Below are 27082 nucleotides of genomic sequence, written 5' to 3' on the forward strand. Positions count from 1 at the left end.
ACTGTAAGGATAACTCCATTGCCTAAAACTACCTAAGCCAATTTTTTTGTTATTGTTCATATTACATTGCTCTTCAGGGACAAACACTGCAGGAAATAGATCCTGTTTCTATTTCAGTTTTCAGTATTTGGGGAAATCAAAGTGCCTGCAGCTCCTTAGGATTAAAGAAGGTACAGAGAGAAAAGGCGCAGGAGATTAGATATATCATGGTTCCATAACTAGATTTGATTCTTTCCTTCCTTTCTCAGGATGGACAACAACACGTGGGTGATAATGTTTTAAATTGAAGCAGAAAGCAATTCAAAATGAGTAAATTATTCTCATAAACTATGATTAACAATGCAACTACATGTGCATATGCACCATTGAACTCATTACAGAAAAGGAATGTATTCCACCAGGAACGTCTTTTGAACAAATGCTTTGAAGTGAAGGCTGTCAGCCAATTAAAGAAATCGAAATTAATTGTATGAAAATGGATTGATTAATCAATTTCATCTGCACACAGAAAGCATTCTCTCTGGCTTTAGAGGATGTAAGCATCTGTCAAAATGTGAGACAAGAATAGGAACATCTCTTATAAAATGGCACTTTGCCACAGTGGATTTTGCATCAATGTTTGTTAAGATTGTTGGTTTTTTTTTAAAATGTTTATGCTTGTTGAATGGGACCAAAATATATTATGAATTTATATAGTAAATTATTGAAATAAACATAAAAATAAACATTATAGCCAGTTAAAAATTATATAGTAATATATGTGTGAGAAACCACAATTGGTGTTTCAAATGGCCCAAATGACCTGGCTCTTTGCCCAGGCCTTTGACAAGCATGGTTGAAGCTCCCTCCTTTTTTCCCCCTTTTCTTTGTTCTTATCTGGGTTTATTATCTCTGCCACCTTTGTTCCTTTTTTTGTTTTGCATTGTTTTCTTGTTTTAAATGGTTTTAACAGTTTGTAAACTAGGAGTTGGGTAGCATATAAATTTAATAAATAATAATAATTCATTTCTTTCATTAATCTTGCACAACCATTTTATTTATTTATTTTACATGTTAAATTTATTTGCTACTCTTTTCATATCAAAGCCACTCTAAGCAGCTTTTTTTATATATTGTTAGCTACAATTTTTTTTATCATCTCCTGAATCGTAAACACTGAACCTAAGGGAAACAAAAAAAATAACGCTCATTTGATATCATTATTTTGATCACATTGCTGTGATTTCACTGAAGGTACACTGTGGCTTCTGACATTAGACAAAGAGCGACAAGGAATGCTTGGCAAATAGAAGGTATCTTCGTGGATATGAATTCTAGCTACAATATATTAGAAAGGCTACTGAAGCATTTAGATGCACTGTGTAGGATATGAATTATGAATGTTGTTGCATATGAAATGTACATAAAATAAATGTGAGATTCTCAGATTATGCTCCTAGGGCATCTTCTTCCGTGTTCAGTATTTAGCAACCCTGAAATTCTGTTATATAGAGAATATACAGTATAACATATAGAAGGTTATTGAATTCTGAACTGAGAACAGATGAAGGCAAAAAGCTTTAATCCATACAGAATGGTAACACTATGAGTAAAGAAGGAAGATGGATAATACACCTGGTTGTAGACCAAAGCACAGCACAGGAATGCTTTTGGAGATGGCAAAACTGACATGGTGGTAGTAGTCAGAAGTACTATTTTACCAACTATGGTTCTATTCTAAGAAAGCTACTCTTTCCTCTACTACTCATGATCTATTCATGCTAGACCAGTGATGGCGAACCTTTTAGAGACCGAGTGCCCAAACTGCAACCCAAAACCCACTTATGTATCATCGGGTGCCAGATGGGCGTGGCCCATTGGGTGGGCGTGGCTGCGGTGGTAACGGCAGACTGGGTGGGACTAAAAAGTTCAATCAATTCCAACTTTGCAAGATCTTTTTTTCCCCGTGAGAAATTGAAATTGAATAATAATAATAATAATAATAATAATAATAATAATAATAATAATAATAATAATAATAATAATAATAAAGTTGGAAAGGACCTTGGAGGTCATCTAGTCCAACCCCCTGCTCAGGCAGGAAACCCTATACCATTTCGGACAAATGGCTGTCCAGTTTCTTCTTAAAAACTTCCAGTGTTGGAGCATTCGCCGCTTCTGGAGGCAGGTTGTTCCACTGGTTAATTGTTCTAACTGTCAAGAAGTTTCTCCTTAGTTCTAGGTTGCTTCTCTCTTTGGTTAGTTTCCACCCGTTGCTTCTTGTCCTGCCTTCAGGCGCTTTGGAAAATAGCTTGACTCCCTCTTCTTTGTGGCAGCCCCTGAGATATTGGAATTGATTGATTGAACCTTTTTTTTTTTTTGCACACGGCGTCGGAGACCTAAAGCAAAAAGGTTTTATAAAACCCAGCTGAATGCCTAGGACTGGGGTGACGGCGCGTGTGCCCACAGAGAGGGCTCTGTGTGCCACCTGTGGCATGCGTGCCATAGGTTCGCCACCACGGTGCTGGACTATTGTAATGTACCCTACGTAGTGCTGCTTTTAAAGATGATTTGGAATCTTCCTTCTGTTCTGTCTGACTTTTGGAGGATTAGACTCCCAACTCATATGGCATCAATACTGAGCCAATTATTATTTCAAAGTCTTTCTTCATTCAGCTTTTTGCCCTCATCATCAGGGAAACCGCTTTCTTGTCCACCATTAATATCATCTAAATTGGTGGGTTTTCTGCTTTTCATCAGAAGCTCTGTACCATTAGAGTGAGCATCCACTGAGGACTGGCCAAGCTCCTGCGTGAACTTCAAAAATGACCCCATTTCCTCATTCATAAATAATCTTTAGAAGCTGGTGAAAATGTTCTTCAGGGGTCTCATTTTTCCTTAATATTTTTATCAATGGCTATTTTCCCATTTTAGTTATTTAATTGTAAATATTTTTTATTATTGCTGTTATGCTTTTCTGATGCTGTTTGGTATTTATGTATTATTACAGTATTTTTAATAGCTGTTACGAGAATAGGCAAAACAGAAATATTTAGAAGAATAAGTTTAAAAAACCATTTACTCTCATTTTCATTTTCTCAAACTGCATTTTGGGACTACGGATCTTACTTACTACTTTCATTCATTTGCATTGCTTTGGAATTTTATTTTGAATTATTTTGAATTATTATTATATATGTGAACTGTGCAAAGGCACCAGTTTTAAAAGTGGTGTAAATTGAAATAAAGGAAGTGGTAAACAAGAAGCATGAAACAAACCCCAGTTCTCTTTCTTTCTCTCTCTCTTTTTTACTTAGAAATGTATTTGGGGACTGGATAATTAGGAATTGAGAAGTTGAAGAAGAGTTCAACTATACATGTTGATTTACTTCAATCATAAAGAGTTCAAGATACACATATACACATACGTACATACATATACACCCAAGCAGTTACTGGAAATCACATGGGCAAGAAACTAGCGTGGGGGATGATTCACAAGGGGAAAAAAACAGCAGATGAGAAAAGAATGAAACATCCCCATTTTCCCAAAGCAGCACAATAAATTGAATTTGCCTGATACAACTGTTCACCAATGTCAATTGTTGAAACTTTCTTAGAGTGAATGTGTGGAAGGTATAATATGTCTCTTACAGCAGAGGTCCCCAATCTTTTGGGCACCAGGGGCCGGTTCCGTGGAGAAAGATTTTTCCGTGGACCAGAGAGTGCGTGGTTTTGTGTGCTGCCTGCATCCCACAGATGGGGCTTTGCTTGTTTGTGTGGACCGGTTGCTGGCATGCCGCGGCCCGGTACAGGTCCACGGCCCGGTGGTTGGGGACCCCTGTTTTACAGATTCTATTTTTAAATGGGAGCTTCTCTATTAGTGCAATACAACAATGGCATATGGATTTTAGTGACATGGCATGGCTGCTGTTCTGCCAGTGTGAGCCAGCCACTGAGGTGAGTACTGTAAAAGGGGAAAACAGCTCACGTTTGGCCTTGAATGTGAGGGCTGATGAAGTAACCTGATTGCTAGCCAGAGATTTGTGGTCAGATTTTGGTGATAACAGTCCCATTGGTCCTGCCTCAGTTGCTGGGAGACATGCTGCTAGTCTAATTTAAAATTGAGAAGAGGAGAGGAGAGGAGGGAGAGGAGAGGAGAGGAGAGGAGAGGGAAAGTCTTATAGAATGGATGGGTTGGAGAGAAAACTTGGAGAGTGTAATTAAGTGTGCAGAGCAGTTGTTGTTTTCTGGCTGGGAAACGTAATGGTATGTGGGAATGACCTTAGGAGATAAGAGAAAGAACTGCAGCCTAGACGATGATCTAATAAGCAAGGAAGGGTACTTTCCGAGTTGCAAGATTCTATTAGTGTAACCTTACAATAAAGACAGATGTAGAAGTTCTGATTGTGCTTTTTATCTGGAGTACCTTGCTAGACCTAATATCAATCTTGCAAGTCTAAAAATACCCTTCCCTTCCTCTCCTGTCTCCCAAGGTCGTTCCCACATATTATTCCAGGAAGGGAGAAGAAAAATCGAGAGGTGGCTTCCCTGGAAGAATGGAAATGGACCCAGAGGGATGAGAGCTCCACTCCAAGCCTAAGAATGAGGAGAAAGAAAAACCCAGCTCGCTGTGGGCAGCAACTTCACTCAACACCCCAGAGGGGAAGGAAGGGATCAATTGTCAGCGGAAAAACCCTGATCTTTGGAGAATGACTGAGCAGTAGACCCTGGGAAATGTTCTTCCCCCAATGGAGAAGCAGGAGGTGTTTGGTTAAGCAGTTCCAGAAGGAGATCAAACCACATTGAGCACACTACAGTCCATTCCAGTCCATTCCTTTCTTTTTCTCTGTCTCTTGTCAAACCCAGAAATTGGGGGGAGGGAAGGAGGGAGGGAGGGGAGGGGGGGGAGGAATCAGACTCCTAAAGGGGAATGGTATCTTGGAGGGAGATTTAGGAGGAAACCTGACACCAGTATTGTATACCTGTTGCACCTGTTGTTATTGCCTGCTGTAAATAATGTGATAGTATACAGTAAAAAGGATAGAAACCTCCACAGTCATGTTTTTCCCTATCAGTTGTCACCCTTGCAAAACAATAAACCCCTGGTTCAAAAAAGAACTCTGCTACGTTGTGACAACCGTGTCTGTTGAAACATTAACATTAATTGGCTAATAACATATGATGATCCCTGTTGATTTCAAATGCCACAAGGCCAGAATGATTTCATTTCTAGCTTTAGCTGTTGAATCAATAACTGTTAGCATTTAGGGTAGTCATAGCTCTCAGACTGCTCCTTCAGAGTTTCGCTGCCTTTTGCAAACACAGAGATGTGAAGTGACAATTCTATTCTGATAGTTTAAATATACAAAAAAAATTTTTTTTAAAAAAAATGGCTAACATTCCATCCACAACCATTAGTGAAATGCACCATGAACAATCGCAACAGGAGTAATCCCCGCAGTCTGCAGAAAGCTCTAGGACATTGTGAACTACATTCCATTTAAACAGCACATTTTGAATAAAAAAGAGAATACGTTTATAATACTTTTATCTTACTTGTAACTTCTTTCCCAGAACTTGACTGGTCTGGCATACGATGTGAGAAAAATGACACTCCCTAGAAATGGGCTCAAGGGAGTAGAAAAGATTGCAGTAGCCAGAGTCTGACAGAAAAGCATTGCAGAGTCTGAAAGCTTCAAGTTAAGGTAGCATAAATAGATTTCACTGGTGGATTTTACGATGCCCTTTAAGGTGCTTCCTGACTTACTTAGTTTCCTTTCCAAAAGACAAGTGCAGCAAAGTAATGGGTAAGAGCTAAAGAACCAAGAAGAACTGGGATTATTTAGAATTCGATGTAATGAAAATACTGAAGCTACAACACAATGAACTCATAATTCATGTTAATTTGGGACAGAAAGTCATAATTAAGTGCAAGGGGGAAAAAAGGCAGAGGAAACAAATGGAAAAGATTAGTGGAAGGCAGCAAAACTCTAGAGGAAGTCCATGTCGAATAGTGAAATGAGCAACTAATAGTGTGAATATTACAGGTTCCTCTGCAATCACAGTTGGCCTATGGATCTCTCTGCCTCTAGTAAGTTGAACATTTATCCTTGAAGTTAATTATTTCTATCTTATCCCATAGTTCTTTTAAATTCAAATATATACAAAGATTCAACCCATATAAATACCTATGGAGATTCCCAGTCATCAAGGTCATTGTGGTCCCAAAGGCGCTTTTTCAAGAGGCAACTGGACTTTCAATTCAGAGGTGTAGATCAGTGGTTCTCAACCTTTTTAATGCCGCGACCCCCAACCGGTCGTAAGTCGAGGACTCAACCGGTCGTAAGTCGAGGACTAAACCGGTCGTAAGTCGAGGACTAAACCGGTCGTAAGTTGAGGATTACCCAACCGGTCGTAAGTCGAGGACTTTCCCTGCCCGGGAGCGCCGCGCATGCGTGGTTCGGCCCCCTGTGCCGGCCAAGGCATAGCTGGCAGGCGGCAGAGACGGAGCAGGCTGACCACCAGCTGGCCCAGCTCAAGGGAGGTAAGGCACCCGCCGGAAAAGGGGAAAAAAATGGCGGACAGCCTTGCTTGGCGACCCCCGTGAAATGGTCGATCGACCCCAAATGGGGTCGCAACCCATAGGTTGAGAACCGCTGGTGTAGAGGCTTCTTGGATGAGAAGCGAAACGTCTTCAAAGAAAAACAAAAGAAGTCCAGTTGCCTCTTGAAAAAGCATCTTTGGGACAACCCATATAAATGTTCCCCTGAAATGAAAGGAAAAAGGCTTGCAAATTACTGATAAAGAAAAAAATATATAATGTAATCTGCCAGAGTACTGTAAGTGACAACCTTAAAAAGCATTTTCCCTGTCATTTAGGAAGTATTTCATCTAGTGTGTAAATACAGAAACTTAGAGGGGAAAAGATTTTTATTAACTTGGCAGAAATTGGTTTATACAATTTGTGAAAGTGTCAGGGACATACTCTCCTTTTTTAAAAAATTACATACACAACTGCACAACAGATAATGAAACACATTTCTCATTTCCTATCTTACCTTACTTTTATCTATTTAATAACACAAATTTCATTTCCCCAAGTATTGTACATAGCTAATCCCCTTGGAATGATGTACTTAAAAAAGGAACAAAACAAACAAAACAAAACAATGGCGGTCTATACAAATTACTCACAGGCCTCAGGCTGAATACGCAACAAAACAGCAAACAGCTTTCTTAAAAGGATATGAGGTATTGCAAAGAGCTGAGCAAACACATGGAAAGATGAGCCCCAGGCAATCTGCCAAGGAGCAATATAAGTCATTATGAACTGTAATTTCTGTAGTAGATCCCACAGCTGAAAATGAAAGAGAGAGAGAAAAAAATGATGAGAGCATCCATAAAGTCTATTTAAAAAAACAACACTAAGCACTTCGGTTTCTGTATTTACTACAAGTCTACAAAGATTCTTCCTACACAATTATACTTAGATGTTAAGATTCAATTCAATCATCAAAATGGAATTCTTTTTTATAATCTGAGGACAATTAGCCAGAATAATCTCATGAAATATGTCAGATAGAATGCTTCACATTATTTCATTTTTTTAAAAAACGGGATTTTCTGTTTTAAAAAGTTTAAAAAGTTAACTTTTGTAACCCATATAATCCCAAACTGAGTGGGATAGGGTGGGGGGGGGGGAAATGTATAAGGATGTTCAACTCCATTTTTATTAGCACATTCCATGCCTCATTGTCCTAAATGATATTCATTGTTAGGAAAAGAAATAAGGCCAGGCTGCATCCCGCCTGCTTTAAAATAAACTTTCCCCAAGATCTGATATTGATTGAAGTGCAAGTAGTCCTCATCTTACAACCATTCTTTTAGTGACCACTTAAGGTTACAATGGCTCTGGAAAAAAAGGGATTTATAACCAGTCCTTGCACTTACAACCAGTGCAGCATCCCACAGTCACGTGATCAAATTTGAGTGCTTGGAAACTGACATGTATTTACAACAGTTGTTAGCGTCCTGGGGTCACGTGATCACCATGTGCGACCTGCCCAGCCAGCTTCAGCAAGCAAAGTCAATGGGGGAAGGCAGATTTACTTAGCAATTGCGTGAGTCACTTAACTGCAGTGATTTGGTTAACCAATTGTGGCAAAGAAGGTTGCAAAATTGGGCACAACTCACTTAACAACCACCTTGCTTAACAACAGAAATTCTGATCTCAATTTTCATCGTAAGTCAAGGACTAGCGGTAGTATAAAAGCACTTGTACACATACACACACATAAACACATGTACAGTACACACAGAGAGAATTATGATAGGAGCGGCCTGTGAAAGTAAGGCCATATCTCTATGAATCAAGATTCAAGACAAATGCACTAAAAAAAGTGTTTCTACAAATGGGAATTAGCATATTTTCTCTTCCCTTCCACAAATCCAACTTTTTACAATTCCTTTTCACCAAAGGCAGGAGGAGGAATGGAATTATAACCTTAACCAGGCCTTTTCAGCAAAATCTGCAGCTAGACAAATTATATGAATCATGAATATTAGTAAACATTATGTAAACCTGCTCAAATTTACAGAACACCGATCGATACGACATTTCTGTGTTATCACAGTTCTTTAGGGTTTCTTTTTAATGCAGAATTCATAACTCCAAGTTTTACAGCCCTGGTAACTACATAACTATCAGACGTTTTCCTGATTCCATTACTGAGATTGAGTTGTAAAAAAAAAACATAGCCAAAGAGAGAAAATATTTGTCAATTTGTGGTGCAGTATAATTTCAATTTATCCTTCTAATGTGCATTACTCATGAACATGTTCAGTGATCTTTCTGCATCTTTAGAGAAAATTGGCCAAGCTAGAGGATTAACAAATAGCTGACACTGAAGATTCCTCTTTGCATGATAGCTTGTTTTTATAACTCCAATTCATAAACATCTCAAGAAACACTATGGGTGTTCCTTTGTCTTCTGTTATTTCTTTATTCTTGAAAATTAGAAGTAGTAGTAGTCTTAAAAATAGAAGTGGATGGCCTGCAGAAGACCAGTAGACATACCAGCACTTCTTTGGGGATCTTCTTTGGGGGAGGGAGCATTTCTGGCTTTTTTTAAAAAAAACATTTTTAAGGATTGGGATTTTTAAGAAGAGATGAGATGGATGCTTTGAACTTAAACTCTAAAGGATCAGGCCTATTTTTACTCTTTGTAGGGAGTGGAAGACAGTGTTTAAATCCCCACTTAGCCTGCTAAATCTGTTCACCGTCACTCATATCTTAGTTGGACTACTGCAATGCATTCTACATGGGGTGACCCCTGAAGAGCATTCAAAAGCTGCAACTAGTCTGAAATTCAGCAGTGAGTGTTAAGACAACCATTAACTCAAGCAATGTGGAAAAAAATATTTCTGGATCAATCGGTCGATAGGTAATGGATCCAAGAAATTGTGGCAAAAAGCATTGCACATCAGTAGACTATCAGCTAGCTAGACCGTGTTAGTTGAGAATTAGATGATACCATTTACTCTACAGGGGACAAAATTCTCTTCTTCAACATGTAATATAATTTCACCTTACCAAAAATACTCTAGGGAATGTAAGAAATCTACCAATACAATCTGAAAGGTAGTGAAAAAGACTAGAGAAACTTCCACTGAATCAAAGATTCTTCTTGAGATACTTCATTACAATCAGTTGTCACGTCTAAAGAAGTCCCAGCAGGTGGCTTGCGCAGCTGAGCAGATTATGTTGGCAGGTTCATTCTGAAACATTTTTTCCATAAAATATTCTGACAGTCTTTCACCTAACTGACAATCAGAACCAAGCATTCACTTGCCAAAACACATGGACTAAACCAAGCACGTCTTGCATTTCAGACTAAGCTAGAGAATATCTGTTCAACAAAGATGTTGAAATCAAAAATAGTATTTTATCTGATAACTGACAAAACAAAGAACAGCATATTTCTGCGACCAGGAACATTGCCTTTGCTATATGGTACGATAAGCCTTGATGACCCAAACCACTGAATTATTTTTTTTTAAATGATATATTACCTTTTTCCTGCATCTTCTACATAACTAAAACCATAAGAAACAGGTACATAATATTGTCTGTGGAATGGTATATTAGAAAGCCACATAAATAGGAAACTAAATTGTTGAGAAAATAATCTATATTCAGATTTTTGGAATTCAAATATTATACATTTGCAGTTGTACCACTTAGACAAACTGAGAGGGTTTATAAAAGGGAGGTTATGGGCTACATTATGTAGTGCAATATTTCTGAGTGATTTAGTCTGTTTTATTTTGAAAAGTCCGTATATATTAGGGGGGAAATGATTTCAGAATCTGTTGAGTGGCTTTGCAAGGGAAAATAAGTATCAGCAATCAGTATCCAAGCAGGTCACAAAGAGAAAAGTGGTTTAGGCACTAAAGACCCCAAGCAATTATTTTGATTCACACTATTTGAGCTCCCTGCATTGCATTAATTAAAGGTAAAAGGAACCAACTGGATTTCTGATTAGCTAGCATGAGGCCGTTATTTTGGGCAATTGATTCTCAGTGACATGAAACAGCAACAAATTGTTGGCTGAATAACTGATGATTGAAATTTTATATTGGGGATAAGAGGCTCTTGTGGGATTTTTCTATTTCTGGTATCGTAAAAGCGTGACTGGCCTTCAGAGTGATGTAGTTTTGTGTCTGTATGTTTGTGTATAATTTGCTGCTTTGTCTCAGGCAATAATTATCTTGGATCAGCTCTGAAAAGGGATAAAATTATTACGATGATCAGTTTACCATTACACTACAATTATTATTACTAATAGCATCGGGGAAAAAATAATCTGCTAATCAACTGTCTAACATGATTTTATTGTAAGGTTTTTGAAGAGTAACAGAGAAACTTGACATGTACCTTCAGCCACTGCTTGATGGGATATTTGTTTTTGACATGATGATATGGAGTGAAAACACTTTAGCACTGCTGTTGAAGAAAACCTCATATCTTCAGTGAAAACTAATGTTTTGGCAGTCACTTTTACAAGGCTAGTTCCAGTTTAGATAGAGTCAAAAGTATGGCAGATAAAAATAAACTTCCTGTACTTTATTAGGTATGTTCACTGCCTTGAGTTATTTATAAAAATAATAAAGGCAGGATTAAAAAATAAAAAAAATCTATATAAATATACAGAGAAGATAGATGTATGAATACAGCTAGGCAGATTCTTTAATTTTAAAAGGGGATTCTTCAAAATGGCCTTCTTGAAATGATAACTCATGACATTGTGGGAATCTTAGAAAGTGATTCCCTTATTGATCCTATAAAATGTATCAATCTGCAAAATCACCAACTTTCTCCAATATCAGTGTTCTGATTTTCCTTCTTTGTTCCCTCATCCTTCTGCATGGAAAAAAAAAATAACACCACAGTTTGATTGATGCTACCTTGATTTTACTCATGCTTTACCCTCAGCAGTTTGCATAAGTTGCTTTTCAACAATACTTTCTTTTTCCTTAAATGAACAAAATTCATATATTCCAAATCACTAAGACCAGCAAACAATTGCCATTCTCACAACAATCTCTTTACTATCATAAAAGTATAACAATCGTCCCATCTTGCTCTTGTACAGGGGGACAAATGATACCACCAAGAATAGCTACAACTATTAACCCCGTGGATTTTAAAACTCTAAGGAAGATGAAGGGTGTTCAGAGGGTGGCCTCATGTAATGGTCTTATCCATTCTAGGGATAAGGTGAAACCCCCCCCCCCTTAGAAAGAGGTCTGGAAAGGGAAAAACACTCCAAATGAATAACTACTGACAAAAATGGTGTCATATGAGATATTCAGATTCTTAGATTGCTGGACTACATGGGTGTGCCTTTCAAGATTACTCACCACCCAGAATTGCTCTATGAGAGAGACGAATGGTTTCTAAATATGATAAAGAAATAATGTCTGCCTGAAATATGGTGAGCTTGATCAAGGGGGCTTTAATATCTGAATTTGTAGTCATTCATCTAGGCATAAGAGCAGCAGATACAGATTGTACAATGTAGAGGTGTCGTGAATTGGCAAACTCTCATTTACTCAGACAAGGGATGGCAAGCCATATTCCTCAAACTTTCATCCCAGCCTCCACTCCACAAAGGTTTCATCTAATATGCAATACTGGATATCCAATATCCCAGATGCCTGAAGAGATAGACAGGAAAGTTCATAACAAGAGCAAAATGCAAGCCTCAAATGTGGGGACAGGAAATGAAAAAGAAAACTTGCCCTTGATTTGTATAATAGCTGCTTCTCATTCCATCCTGACTGGCATGCATGCATACATAAACGAATGAACAAACAAACAAACAAAACAAAATCTTGTCTTGAGACAAAAAAAGAGATAGCTTGCAGATATGAAAGGAAGCATATCACCTGGGAAAGAGCATGAAACATTGAAAAATGTAAGCAAGACGGAGATTTGAAACAGTCATACTGAGTGTGGTATGCTAGATTGTAGGAGAAGCAAGTAGGTAAGCAAAGTCCAAGTGAGAGAAAGCCATAGTAAGAGGAAAACTATTTTTTTTTTCTGGCACTGGAGGTGAGAAAGTTCACTGAATTAAGCCAAGGAAATGTTCAATGGCCTATTATATAAATTAATGAAAAATCAGGAAGAACATTGGCTCATAAAATCTATGGCTTTCTGTCTGTGTACTAATGCTCGGTGAATGGGAATGAAATGAATTTGAATTCTATTGCAAATGTGATTAGATATTATAGGTACTGATCAGATGGTTCTCATGACTAGGACATAAAAATTGAAGGACAGCACTTGTTCAGAAGATATGGGGCAGAGAGGGAACTGGAACATGTTAATTATATCTATATTTGCCAAAACTAATGACTTGGATGAAAAGATGGACCGATTCTCATCCAAAATGCAGTTGACACAGAAGAAAGTGAGGTAGCTAATATTCTAGCCAGCAAAAACAAAATCCGAGAAGAAGTTAATATTGAAAAAGGCAAAGTTCTTCACTTAGGTAGAAGAAATCACATGCTGAGTCATATGGCAGCAGATGGTTTGTTATAGAAAAAATCTGGATCATTTCAGTAGTATGACAGGGTTTGCCAAAAAACCAAATTTGGATCACGTCAAAAGAAAAATACTTTTCAAATCACAGACCAGACTGTACTTTCTATATTGTGTTCAGCGCTAGGCACCATATTTTAAGAAAGATTCAGAAAAACTCCGATAAGTTTGGATAGGATGATTAGAGGATGGCAAACTAAGTCTCATGAGGAGAGACTTAAGGGAATTGGATACGCTTAATGTTTTAAGTCAACAAAGTAGAGCCGTGCAGTGTTTCAGAAAGAGGGAGTCAGGCTATTCTCCAAAGCGCCTGAAGGCAGGACAAGAAGCAATGGGTGGAAACTAACCAAAGAGAGAAGCAACCTAGAACTAAGGAGAAACTTCCTGACAGTTAGAACAATTAACCAGTGGAACAACCTGCCTCCAGAAGTGGTGAAAGCGCCAACACTGGAAGTTTTTAAGAAGAAACTGGACAGCCATTTGTCCGAAATGGTATAGGGTTTCCTGCCTGAGCAGGAGGTTGGACTAGATGACCTCCAAGGTCCCTTCCAACTTTATCATTATTACATGTGGATGACCAAATGCAGCATCGGACTATGATTCATTAAAGCAGCAGCTGCATCATCCAGCTGTTTTAATGACTTGGAGATGGGCTTAATTAAGGTGGCAGCACATTTCAAGCCACCTCTTCTACTTTGAATTTAAAGCATTTATCCTATATCTTCTGTCAATACAGTGTATTAAATAGCTCTTCCTTCACCTCTATGCTTGCCATACATACAGGATCAATTATCTGTGTATGCACATTGCACAATGTAGTTTTCATATGCATGTGCAAAAGGGACAACTGAAGAATGCCTTTGAAGTCACTGCGCAAAGCCTTCAGGAGGGCATAGATACATAAACGCTTTGGGGAGGGTATTTCACTCACCCCTCTGTGCTCCAGCAAATGCCCTTTTGTAACAAAGTATAATGAGTTGAAAACCAAGGAAGTGAAGGTAAAGGAATGAAAAATTAATAATTTATGTTAAAGCTGATTATATATTTGAATAATTTCCCAGAGGAGCCTTTTTGAATAAAAAAACAGAGCTATCCAAAAGTTAAATAAATATTCAAGTAGGCAGCCCCTTCATGTGTGACTCAGCAAGCCAGGTTGCAATTTATTAATAATTCTCCTTTTCAAAGCTGCTCTACTGTTATGAGTTTTGACAGCATTGTGTCAACACAGAAGTCAACATGACATTTCAAAGACACTTCACATTAAAATAATTTCTTTCTTAAGTTCTGGTAGGATACAGCAATATTTCTGCTTGATCTTTATCAGCAGGGTTTAGTTTTGTTTAATTTCTATTTAAATATGAATATGAGATCAAAACTTAGATAATACTACCATTAACAGCATTGTAACAGTTCTGCATTTTGTTTTGTTTTGAAAGAAAAAAAAATTAACTCATCCCAAGAAAACAGTTATGCCTGAAAGGAAAATGATGTTTTGAAAATCATCACTTGCCTTATTAAACACAATTGACATAATGAAGAAGTTGAATAAGAAGTTGTCGGAGAAACCTTTGTAATCAAACTTGAAGAAGATGACGGTGAAACTTAATGTAACAAACTGATGAATGGGATTGCAAAATGAGGACCGCAGTAGCTTCATTCCCGCAATTGTAATTAGAAAGATATCACAGCTGCAAAATAAAATGAAAAGAAAATTCAAATAAATTATAAATTACGTTATAATTTATTATAAACATGCGTTATAAACATGCATTGTAAACATTAGGCCTGTTTCCATTTGGTTCATTTATCTGTTAAAATTGTGTTTGCATATCCCAATCACTAAAATATGACTTATGAAAGCTTTTCTAGTAGAGAGCACTTGATTTGATTGAGGGAATTTGTGACGTTGCACTTAACTGTAGTACAGGTGGCCCTTATTTAGTGACCGCACTTGGAACCAGCAATCTCAGTCATTAAGTGAAGCAGTTGCATAAGCACAACTGTGCTTACGATCTTACTTCAGCTCTCCTTTGCTTGGCAGACCCATAATTCAGCTCTCCTTTGCTTGGCAGAAACGTTAACTTTTCCATCACTGAAGTAAGTGTGAATGGCTGCTACACAAGTAATAAAGTGGTAACGCAACATGATGGGTAAGCCAAACTCTAAAGACAACCATGTGATATCAAGATGTAAAGAAGCAAAACCTAAAAAGGAAGGGAAAAGCTTAAAGATGAAAGGATGGCATTTATCCTTATTCACAAGAACATATGGAGATTCCTCTTGCTGAATTTATATGACATAAGCACACCACTTCAGAGAAAAATATGGTGTGATTCCTGCTCACTTACAACTTGGTAAGGACTCGTCAGTATTTCTCAGTTAAATTAAAACAACCAACAAAACTAAAACAAGAGACTATATTTTGCAGGAATAATATGCCCATGCTCTTACAAGACTTTGATCCTACATGTGTTTTTACCAAAAACAGATAGGAATTTGGCTTCTGGTTTGAGTCATGGCTGACTGAAGACATCTTACAAATGACCAGAAGTGACAACTGCTGAGAAGAACAAAACACCAGCAAGCAGACCAGTCCTTCAAAATTCTCCAGAGAAGAAAATGGGAGATCACCTAGGAATGGTCTGGATGTGAGCTCCTCAAAAAGAGACCATAAAGCAGTGGTGTTCTGTGGACTTGAACACCAAGAGCCAAGGGAGATGTCACCTTGGCTCTCAGCATCTGGTTGAGTTCAAAATTGTTACAACAAACTTGCACAACTTGTAAATTTCCAAGTCTATTGTAGTCTAATAGCCCCATCTGTTAATCCCTAGGTTCTTCTCTCATAGTTTTTCTAACTAATTTCGACTGTGAAGAATCAGATAAGCAACTCGTAGGTCACAATTTCTAGATCTTACATAGTATCTAAGCATTATATCTAATGCATCTAAGCATGTCACTAAACTTCTGTCTGGTGAATCAATGAACTTCAAATAAGTCCGTCATTTAGGCTGGATTGTAAAGGTAGGAAATTCTTTGAGAGAGGGAGTGGTCTGCCATTTCCTCAAGAAACCCTTGATGGATCCAACTATATGGGAGACGTTTCATCCTGCTTTCAATCTTTCTTAAGAAAAGGTTGAGAAGTTGGTTGCACGGCAACTCCAGAGGATGCTGGAGGAGGCTGATCCTCTGTACCCCCTTCAGTTAGATTACAGGCCTGGGATGGACTGAGACAACACTGATCCTATTTGTGGATGTCTTCTGGCAGGAAGAGGACAGAAGTAGTGTGCTTATCCTTGCTCTTGAACTCTCAATGGCTTTTGATACCATTGATCATTGTATCCTTCTGGACCAATTCAGGGGGTTAATGAGTTACAGTGTTATAGTGGGTTCTTCCCCTTCTTTCAGGACCAGTTCCAATCAGCGTTGATGGGATATGGAGATCGTTTTAATTCTGAAAAGATGCATCTTGAATATAATATGCAACTTACTGTGAGGTAATCCTCTTGTTTTTGCTGATTAAAAAAGCATCATTGGTGAGGGAGTTCAGTATTATGGCTGGATACAAGATGTACTTTTCAAAACACTGAAGCCACACATACAGTCTCTCAAACCACATTAAGTGAGCAGCAGCTGAATAATAATAATAAAAAAACTCTTTATGAAATCATGTGCAATACCAATAACAAATAGCATCTAACTTTCATATAAGCTATTAAGGGATTAATAGTTTTATACCATTATTCATTCATTTGAAATAATGTTAGTGCTTCAAAATATTCATATAATGAGGATATTGTTCTTCCTGAAAAATATGAAACATGAACTAAAATCCGCCGAAAACATTCTGATCATCTGAATAATGAGATGTCCATTAAAGACTGCCCAAGAATATAAGTAACCCTGAATAAGTAGCATATAAGTATTCTGTAAAGTGAGAGTTTAAACAGCTAAAAGAGACACCATAAAAAAAGGCCACTTGCTATTGGGAGGCACAAAAAGCTGTGGACTTGTAAATAGGTAGCAACCAAACAATAAACTCAGTTGCACTATGGAATTTGCAAGCACAAAGAAAACCCAATATTTTAAGAGCTAAAATTTATTGAACTGAAAGCCATCAGTTCAGAAATAAGTTTTGTTCAGAACTGTGATATATGAATGGTTTTTTCGCCCATGTTTATTTTTATATTTCCCTATAGCTTACATAAGAGTTTTTTGTTTGTTTAGCTGGACTGCAGTACTCAGCTGACTTTGGGTACTCAGAAAATTAAGCAGGCCTGAATCTCTTCACTAATTGGAAAGGAGACCATGAGGAAATCCTAAACTCTAAACTCTAGATTAGACTGGAAAGTGGGAAAAACACTCCAGAAGGTGGTAATGGCAAATTATTTTTGTATTGTTGATAAGAAAACGACGCCAATATATTCATGAAGTTAAAAGGAATTGAGACTGACTTGGATACATTTGTTTTAATTTGAAATATATTTAATCTTGTAATGTATAGATTTGTAATAGATTAAAAATAGAATAATTGATGTACCGTATTTATTATGCTAAGAGATCACAGGACTGTCTCACATCTTAAATATATATGTCCTGTTATTAAATTTAAATTTATGTGGATAATGTTTTCTTGGTTCTCCCTTTGTCGTTCTGCAAGAATCACTGGGCTGTAATTATTATGTGAATTTCCTGAGTATGCTCTATATCAGGGGTGTCAAACTGCCGGCCGGTGGGCCGGATGCATCATAGCGAAACCGTACCCACCCCATTGCCAGCAATGGCACAAAAGTCGTGACACATCACGACACGTCACGTGATGTTGCAAGTTTGACACCCCTGCTCTATATTCATGATATTGTTTGGAAGTTATTTTTTCTCTTATAATAGATTCTTATTAAGATATTGTGTTTTCCCCCTATACAAAATCAGTTGTCAGCTTGATTTTGAGAAGAGACTGAGATAATGGAAACATCCCATTTTCTGACATCCTTATCACCTAACGTGTCAAAAACATACAAACAGAGTCATTAAAATGTAGACCCATCAAAACATGTCAGGAAGTTTCTAAATTGAAGTGAGTTTAGAGCCCCTGAAGACAGCCAGTTAGTGAAAAGTCAGGTTGCTTCTAGTTGAGAGATTTACAGGAGAACTAAAACAACTGTAATTTTAGAGATATTTACAGCTATCCCTACTTCTCAACTCAGCAGCTGTTGCAATTCCAATATCATGCTTATTATTTGGGAATAATAAAAAATAAAATAAAATATTAATAATGAAATGTGCTATTTCCTTTTAAGTGTTATGTGGTAAACCAAAATTATAATCTTATTATAAAAGCTTAAACCTGTATTTTGCCAACGCACAAACATAGGGCTTGCTAAAATTAAGTTTATTAATATACTTAAAACTATATAGTTGGTTTCATAAAATTATATCAATCCATAATGTTATCCAAGGGCTAATTTAGACAATGATCAAACACTTGAGAATTATTAGAATTGTTTCCTATTTTGACTTCTAGTAGATTACAAAGTTAGTTTCTCCAAATATTATTTTTGAGTGCAGTGTATTTATAATTATAAATACCCTTATCACAGTTCACTTTACATTGAAACTAAGGTTTCCTCCACCTGGTATCTTTAACAGTGTGTTAGATCTCAACCTCAAGTCAGCATAGTCTTTACTGTCTCAAAGTTATGGGAATGAAAATCCAACATATCTGGGAAACCCCAACTTAAGGAAGGTTAGTTGATGAGTTTTATTGAATAAAAGCTTATCAGTATAGTATTCATCCTGAAGACTGAGCTACAAATGATAAAAGAAAATAATAATAAAAAAACAGCTGAGAGAACAAATTACCAAATTGCCTGCAAATTCAGCAAACACCTTCCATGCATAGCAGTTTGGAACATACCAATATGAAGGGTATTGTGATTCTTGCAATGTATGTTCTCAAGATATTTAAGAATGACAAACATTACCGCTAAGTGTAGCTACCATGTTTGAACAGCAAAAATCCCAAAGGTCTACAGCATGAGAATGGCGAGAAAAGATTAGTTTTCTTCATTTCTTTGCTATAATCTCTTACTTCACAGGATTTTAGCTGTCAAAGTATGGTAGCCCTATTCTATCACAGGCTGCTATTTCTTGGGCAGGCTCCCGTTGCCCCATGTCCTTCTAAATGGGTTGGGATTTCAATTTCTAGAATGCCTAGTCAACTGGGCTGAATCCATGCTGGCTGGAAATTCTAAGATCTACAGTCCCAGGTTTAGATGGAATTGGTTGGGAAAAAGTGCTCTATAGCAACTACTGAGAAGGTTCACCTTTTTGCTGTATTATAATCCCTGCACCCATTCATTTACTTTAGAATCAGAATCAGAATAACAGAGTATGAAGAGACCTTTTAGGCCATCTAATCCAGTGGTTCTCAACCTGTGGGTCGGGACCCCATTTGGGGTCGATTGACCATTTCACGGGGGTCGCCAAGCAAGGCTGTCCGCCATTTTTTTTGTCCGCCATTTTTTTTCCTTTTCCGGCGGGTGCCTTACCTCCCTTGGGCTGGGCCAGCTGGTGGTCGGCCTGCTCTGTCTCTGCCGCTTGCCAGCTACGCCTCGGCCGGCACAGGGGGCGGAACCACGCATGCACGGCGCTCCCGGGCAAGGAAAGTCCTCGACTTACGACCGGTTGGGTAGTCCTCGACTTACGACCGGTTTAGTCCTCGAGTTACGACCGGTTTAGTCCTCGACTTACGACCGGTTGGGGTCGCGGCATTAAAAAGGTTGAAAACCACTGATCTAATCCTGCCCAAGCAGAAGACCCTACATCATTTCTGACAGATGGCAGTCCAGTCTCTTCTTGAAAGCTTCCAGTGATGGAACTCCCACAACATCTGAAGGCAAACTGTTCCATTGGTTATTTGTTCTCACTGTCAGAAAATTTCTCCTTACTTCTAGGTTGAATCTCTCCTTGATCAGTTTTCATCTGTTATTCCTTGTCTGGCCTTTAGGTCCTCTCTGTGACAGCCCCTCAAACATTGTAACACTGCTATCATGTCTCCCCGGGTCCTTCTCTTCCTTAGACTGTAACTGTTCTTAATATGTTTTAGCCTCCAGTCCCCTAATCATCTTTGTTGCTCTTCTCTGCACTTTTTCTAGAGTCTCAACATCTTTTTTATAGTGTGGAGACCAAAATTGGTTGCAGTATTCTAGGTGTGGTCTTACTAAGGCTTTTATAGAATGGTATTAGTACCTCATGTGATCGTGATTGAATCCCTCTGTTAATGCAACTTAGGATTGCATTGGCTTTTTTGACTGCCGCCGCACACTGTTAGCTCATATTTAGTTGATTGTCCACTAAGATTCTGAGATCCCTCTCACAGTTACTGCTATTAGGCCTGGTTTCACCCAATCTATATGTGTACTTTTGGTTTTTCTTGCCTAAGTGTAAGACTTTTCTTTTCTCTACACTGAATTTCATTTTGTTAGATAGGGCCCAGTATTCAAGTCTGTCAAGATCTGTCTGGATCTTGAGCCTATCATCTAGGGCAGGGGTAGGGAACCTTGGCTCTTTTATGACTTGTGGACTTCAACTCCCAGAATTCCTGAGTCAGCATGGCTGGTTCAGGAATTCTGGGTATTGAAGTCCACAAGTCATAAAAGAGCCAAGATTCCCTACCCCTGATCTAGGGCGTTGGCTATTCCTGCCAGCTTAATCACTTTAACATAGTGATTTTTATTTCTGTCTAATTATAACTTCCTCTTTACTTCATGATTCATAATAATGTTCAAAAATATCATATTAACTTTAATGTAAAGCATACTAAACAGTGTAATTTACACATTTGTATTGGGGTGACCTAATGTTTTACATACCTCTTAATTCTCTCTGCCGATATTCCTTATTTTTAAGGATAGGGTGGGATATCCACATCCATGGATGATGTTTGCGAAGTTGAGGAAGTACGTAGTGTGTTATGAATCCCACAGTCCACGCAAAAATGAAAAGCACCAGGCTGAGTAGTTGCTGGATTAAAAGGAAGCAGAAAAAGACTATAACACATGTCATATACTTAAACCATTTTTAATTTAAAATATTATCTTGATTAAAAAAAGTCAGTTAAAAATGCAATTTTCCCCAAAAACACGTTATTGAAAAGGTAATTGAGAAATGAAAAGAAGGGCTTTATTTTTGTTTAATAAAATGTTTTATTTTATGAAAATTTTCTAATACTGTAGTTGAAGGGGAAAAGAACACAAGAAATAAATGTTCTAGTAAGACATTTGTTTGTTCACAGCCAAAAGACATAATTGTGCTGAGGGATAAAATGCAGGAAATGTTTTATGTGGAATGCTAGTGGACTGCAAAAGGAGGAGCTCAAATTGCACAAAACACAAAAATGGGAAAAAATTATATCCTTCAATTTACTAAAACTTGATAATAAATAAATGTAGGAAAGTAATAAATGTAGGAAAGTAGGACAAATATATATTGGTAAACACACCAAAGTTATTGTAAATCATAAATGAATTTGTAGGTGTGGTTCCATATTTTGTATGTAATAGGTAGAACTGCCTGTCATGTTGATTATCCCATTCTTGTGGAGACATCCATGTCACCGCTATGTGGCTTTAGCTCTCAGCGTACATTAATGCTCCACAAAATGATCTTGCTTGGACATAAAATTAACCCAGCCTTCCCTGGCTTGGTTCCTTCTAAAAGTACTGGACCACTGTTTTTTTTTTCTTTTTTGATCCTTGATAGAGGCAAGAATAATCCTAATATAGAATATATGGAGGGATTCAGATTTGGGGAGGCTAACCTAATATTTTAAAAAATAAATTTTGAATGTCTTTATTTTTACTGTAACAAAACAATTTTTCATCTTCAAAAGAACTTTAAAAAATGAAAAATGCAAACTAAGAAAGAAAAGAAAAAATCTGCCTTATGCTATATACTTATCTATAGTCATTGGTCCACCAATGAATTCACTACTATAATATAAACAATGCAAGATATTATTGTAAGATATCACAAAATATCTGGCATAACACATATTGCTGTGTGTTTTGATTATTAGAAAATATTACCTTTTCAAAAAAAGAAATGGTAAGGTCATACATTTCCAAAACCATTTTCTGACACCTGGCTAATCTTATTTTAAAAAGCTCATCCCTGCAGTGATAGAATAATGTTCACTTCAGTTTTTAAATATCTGCAGTTCACTGTTATACCCAAATTCTGAAACTATGGTTCTACAAAAACAAGAAAGCTTTATAACCTTCAGACTGAAGTGTGCTTGTTTCAGGAGATTATCATAAACGCCAGCTATGCCACTAGGGACAGAACATCAGGTATGGACCCAGGTCCCTCTGGGTTACTGCTAAAATGATGAACAAAGACCAGGTGTATTTGATACATGCACCTTGTCAGATGAGCTGTCAGTCAGGCATAGACCACTGTAAAGTATAGTATGCTTCCTTGTCCTGACAGTGACCAGTCAGCTATAGATAGTCCTTGACTTATGATCATAACTGAGCCTGGCAACTGCAGTCATAAAAATTGTAAAGCAGGTCATCATGTGACTGATCCAATTGTAGAAACCTTTTTTTGTGGAAGTTGTTAAGTGAATGTGACAGTCATTGTTAATTATGGGACTTTTTTGCTGGAAACTGGAAGTAAATGCCCATTTCCAGCAAAACAATAATAAACTGTGATCACAGGACTGTGGGGTGCTACAGTCATAAACGTGGGACAATTGCTGAAAGCCCAAAATGCAGTCACATGACTATGGGGAATGTGGGAACTTTGAAACTGGGTCAAGTAGCTTTTGGGGATCCATCGTAACTTTCATTTGTAAGACAAGGTCTACCTGCACTGTCTTGAAGCATATCAACAATGAGAGCCATAAGTTAATAAGGACAGTGAGTGCCTTTACTGATGAGGTATTTGCAAAGCAGAAAGCAAGAAGTTGCTAACCTAGGCAAATACCTTAAATTTTAACATAGACTGTGAAGGGCTGTTGCCCTACCTCAGCCCCATGCCTTTTTCTGCTGCCAATGAGACAGAGGGAAAGGAAAGGGATGATTAATGGTAAGGAGAAAACAGGTGATAGTTAGAAGGAATGAAATGGAAAGAATGAGGTGGCAGACAGTGGGTGGCATTAAAGATGTAATGACAACGATGCCCTTGACGTGATGACCCGGTGTCTGGAGGCCGTGAGGGTCTGGATGGGGAGGAACAGACTCAGGCTCAACCCTTCCAAGACCGAGTGGCTGTGGNAATGAGCTGCCCCCAGAGATCAGGGTGATCCCTGATCTCCCTTCCTTCCGCCGCGCCCTAAAGACATGGCTATTCCAACAAGCGGGACTGGCCTAGGGCAATTTTTAGAGGGGTTTTAATCATATTTTAATCGGACAATATTTAAATATTTTTTCTTAATTGATTTTAATTCTGTAATTGTTATTTATGTTTTTTAAATTGATTGTCAGCCGCCCTGAGTCCGCAAGGAGAAGGGCGGGATATAAATTTAATAAATAAATAAATAAAAGGAAAAGATGTAGGTATAACAGGTGATATATAAAACATTTTCAGTTCAAATAACAGCAGATTCAAAGCTTCCTACTTGAAACAGGCTCGGATCCGAATCTAAATTATTTTAGACCATTCAGGATGTGCCTTGAGCCCCAAGTATCTCTGTTTGGAGTCTGACGTGTTCCATTTTGAGTTTCAAACACTTCCAATACGAATGAGATGGCTCGTGGTGCACATCAAACCAAATGTTTCAAACCTGAACCCAGCATTTTTAAATTCAAAACAATCCAAATTTAAAATATTCTGCAGACCCCACCCAGAGGCGACCTACTTTTTTTTTTCTCTTGGATCCTGCTTCACTCAGTCCCCACTATTAGCCCTCTCCTTTTCAAGTTGTTTTTCCCCCCTGCCAAACTGACTTTCCATTTCAATGCAGCAAAGTAGGGCAGCTCTGAATGTCTCAGAGTTGACCATTTTCCTCAACATTCAGAATGTTCATACATATTCCCAAACATAACGTTACCTCAGCCCTGTTGGTGCCAAAGGATTTGTTACTGCTGCCACGAAATCTCTTAGTGCCATTATGCTATAATTGCTATATATTTGTAGCTAGACTCTTAATGTGTGAAACGATATGAAACCTCATTACCCATTCCCTCTTACAAGCAAATATTTCTTCCCCTCCTCTGATTTTTAAAGCAATCTGAAACAGTATCTAATTGCTCTGAATAATAGATATATTGTCTTAAAGAAATAACAACACAGAAGGAAAGAAATGGTAATACTAACCCCTAATGACAAGAAAACGGTACTGGCGCTGACTGCAAAGGAGAGCACAGCAGCCACAGAGCACATGATGAGATCTGATCTCAGGGTTTCCCTCTGCAAATACAATTTTTAAAATATAGACATACAAGTAAAGACTCATTAGATTTACAAAATCAAACTACTTCTTCCTCTGCAGTTAACAGTTGCATAATAATTACAGGAGTCTTGGCTTTAAAGAATCCCCTCCCCTTGTACTTGTTTAATGTTCAGGCCAATGTGTTGGTAAAGCTTCTTGAATCCAGATACATGGTTTATCAAGCACACACCCTCCACGAGGACATTTTTTTTTTTAAAGGAGGTTATGCAGGAACAATCTTTAATGGACTCAGACTGGGAAGAATTGACTTCACTTTCAGATACAACCAACATGTTCCTAATGGCCATATAATCGGTATGATTGAGGATTGTTGTAAGGCAAAAATGAATTAATTCTTTGCTGGGAAGGAAAGAAAAAAGGAAGGAAGGAAGGAAGGAAGGAAGGAAGGAAGGAAGGAAGGAAGGAAGGAAGGAAGGAAACAGGCGCTGTTCATAATTTCTTATATTCTGAATTCTTTACGTAAGCACGGTGAACACTTTTGCCAATAATACCTATTTTCCTTGGTGGATATGGGTACAGAGCAGATAATTTTATCAACAAAACACTCTGAACAATTTCTAATGTGATTATGAATTTGGTCCACTGATCCTAAACTTTATACACAGCAAATGTCTCAAAAACTGCTTTCCTGACTGGGAGGGGAGTGAAACTGAATTATTATCCCTCTTCAATATAAATAAAACTATGTGTCTTATAACTGTCTTCTAAAATTCCCTAAGGAATTACCAAAATCTCTGCAAGAACTCAGTGCAAGCAATGTAGAGGGAAAGGATTAATTTGTCTTCGCTAGAGCTGTATAACACTTTGAACTCGAAGGCAAAAAGACACTTCAAAGCTGCAGGCCAGGAAGCATAGCACTAATCAACAATTTTGGCAGTGGTTTGCTCTCCAAGTTTGTTTCAGTTTAGTTTCTGAACCTTTCCTTACCAGACTAGATAACATCAGCAGCAGGATTTTCTTGTCCTATTTTCCTTAGCTCATAAATGTCTTGTGTGGTCAGTTGGTCGTGTGATTGGTTGTTCATTTGGAGCTATATTTAAATTCTGAACAGCTGATTGGTTCTCTTGTTGATTGGTCATTTGAATGATCTGGTTTCTTACGTATTCATATGCTGGATCTAGATCAATATGCTTGTTAATTGCTCCTTTGGAGAATACCGGGCTTCAATAAATTCACGTGTGTGACTGGTGTTGGCGTGCCCAGTGATTTTTGTTCCTTCCCAAATCGAACTGGGATGTGCTTCCAAGGAATCACGCAGCACTTGTGGAGTCTAGCTTGACTATCTCAGGAAAGGATTCAGCTGCCTTAAGAAATTCCAGAGAGGTTCTAGCTACATGCCCCATGCACCCAAAGTTCCTTTATACCTTTGAATCCAACTACAGCAATAGTCACACCATTGCTCTGCCAGCTCCATTGTTACTGCTGCAATGCATCATTAGCTGCTGAACAGCTGGCTGATGTGCTAGATGTGAAGTCTGCTCTTGACCAAGTTCCCTAAAATTTAACAATTGATTCTCACAAGCCAGTATGAGTGACTCCAACATCCTACTGTCTCTGCTAGCACTGCTGGGCTAATGAAGATCAAAGGCCTGCCGTAATTGCTTTGAATTTTAAAAGTATTAAAACTAACCATTCTCTTGTATCCTAAACTGTTCATATTTGCTAGAGAATGGTTACTAATGTTCACATGGAAAAAGTAGGGTACAGTGTGTCTCTAAAATTGTACAAACTATTACCCCCCTCCCCACTCCCATCGTTGGCTCAAAGTTCTGCTCCATTGTGAAATAAGAGAAGCGTGGATGACAAAGCAGGACTTCTCTGTATTAGTTCTCATATAGTACAATGTTCTGTTAGAAATGGTGGAAAGTATTTGTAGCTGGAGTGGTAGATGTTGGTGGTTTGTTCTCCGAGCTTGTTGTTTAGTTTCTGAATGTTTTGTCACCAGGCTATGTAACAGCATCAGTGGAGTTTCAATTGAAGTGTCTTGTTTCAGTTCTCTTCTGCTTTTATAGGTCTTATGTGGTCAATTGGTCATGTGACTGACTTGTCACGCCATGAGAAGCTCATCTGGTGGAGGAGGAGTCTAGGTGCACTTTCCCCAACTAATAAATGTTGTCAAAAAGCATAAGCTTTTTTGGGATAACATACAACTGCAAATCACACCAAATTCCAATTGCATAAAAAACCCCTCTCTGCATGAATGCACCCAAATGGATTCAAGATTTAACTGGATTTCTGCATTCTGCATTTACCAAGCAGTTCCAAAAGCCAAGAGGTGTGTCTACTCCCTCAAAGGCTGTTTTTGTATTGCAGCTGGTTTTATTACTACTAACTGAGGCTATTTTTTTTCCCTTCCCCAACCCACCCTTCCACTCCCCCCTCCCTCCCCCCTCACTTCCCAGTGCCAATCACAGGGTTAACAATAAAATAATCATACTCTAACTAACATTAATCAACTATTAAAATAACATATCTATAACCTCCTTTAACTCTCTTTTAAACAAATATACAGTTATTAAAAACAATAATAATAACATCAC

The 27082-nt window shown here is 37.9% G+C and overlaps 1 protein-coding gene across 1 annotated transcript in view; it reads right to left on the reverse strand.

Moving 5' to 3' along the window:
* Positions 1-5538: 5538 nt before the first annotated feature.
* LOC107291595 (pecanex-like protein 2) overlaps positions 5539-27082 on the reverse strand; it is a gene marked incomplete at its 3' end in the record, with an annotated part of 56411 nt that continues 34867 nt past the window's right edge. Inside the window, exons 18-23 of the mRNA XM_029284965.1 lie at positions 24407-24499; positions 20959-21109; positions 16576-16717; positions 14598-14775; positions 7229-7339; positions 5539-5666 (exon numbers count right to left, since the gene is read on the reverse strand). Coding sequence (XP_029140798.1) covers positions 5539-5666; positions 7229-7339; positions 14598-14775; positions 16576-16717; positions 20959-21109; positions 24407-24499 — 803 coding nt within the window. The remainder of the gene's footprint in view (positions 5667-7228; positions 7340-14597; positions 14776-16575; positions 16718-20958; positions 21110-24406; positions 24500-27082) is intronic.

This window comes from Protobothrops mucrosquamatus, unplaced genomic scaffold (genome assembly GCF_001527695.2).
Source record: "Protobothrops mucrosquamatus isolate PMUCROS unplaced genomic scaffold, P.Mucros_1.0 scaffold1149, whole genome shotgun sequence".
Classification (NCBI taxonomy): domain Eukaryota; kingdom Metazoa; phylum Chordata; class Lepidosauria; order Squamata; family Viperidae; genus Protobothrops; species Protobothrops mucrosquamatus.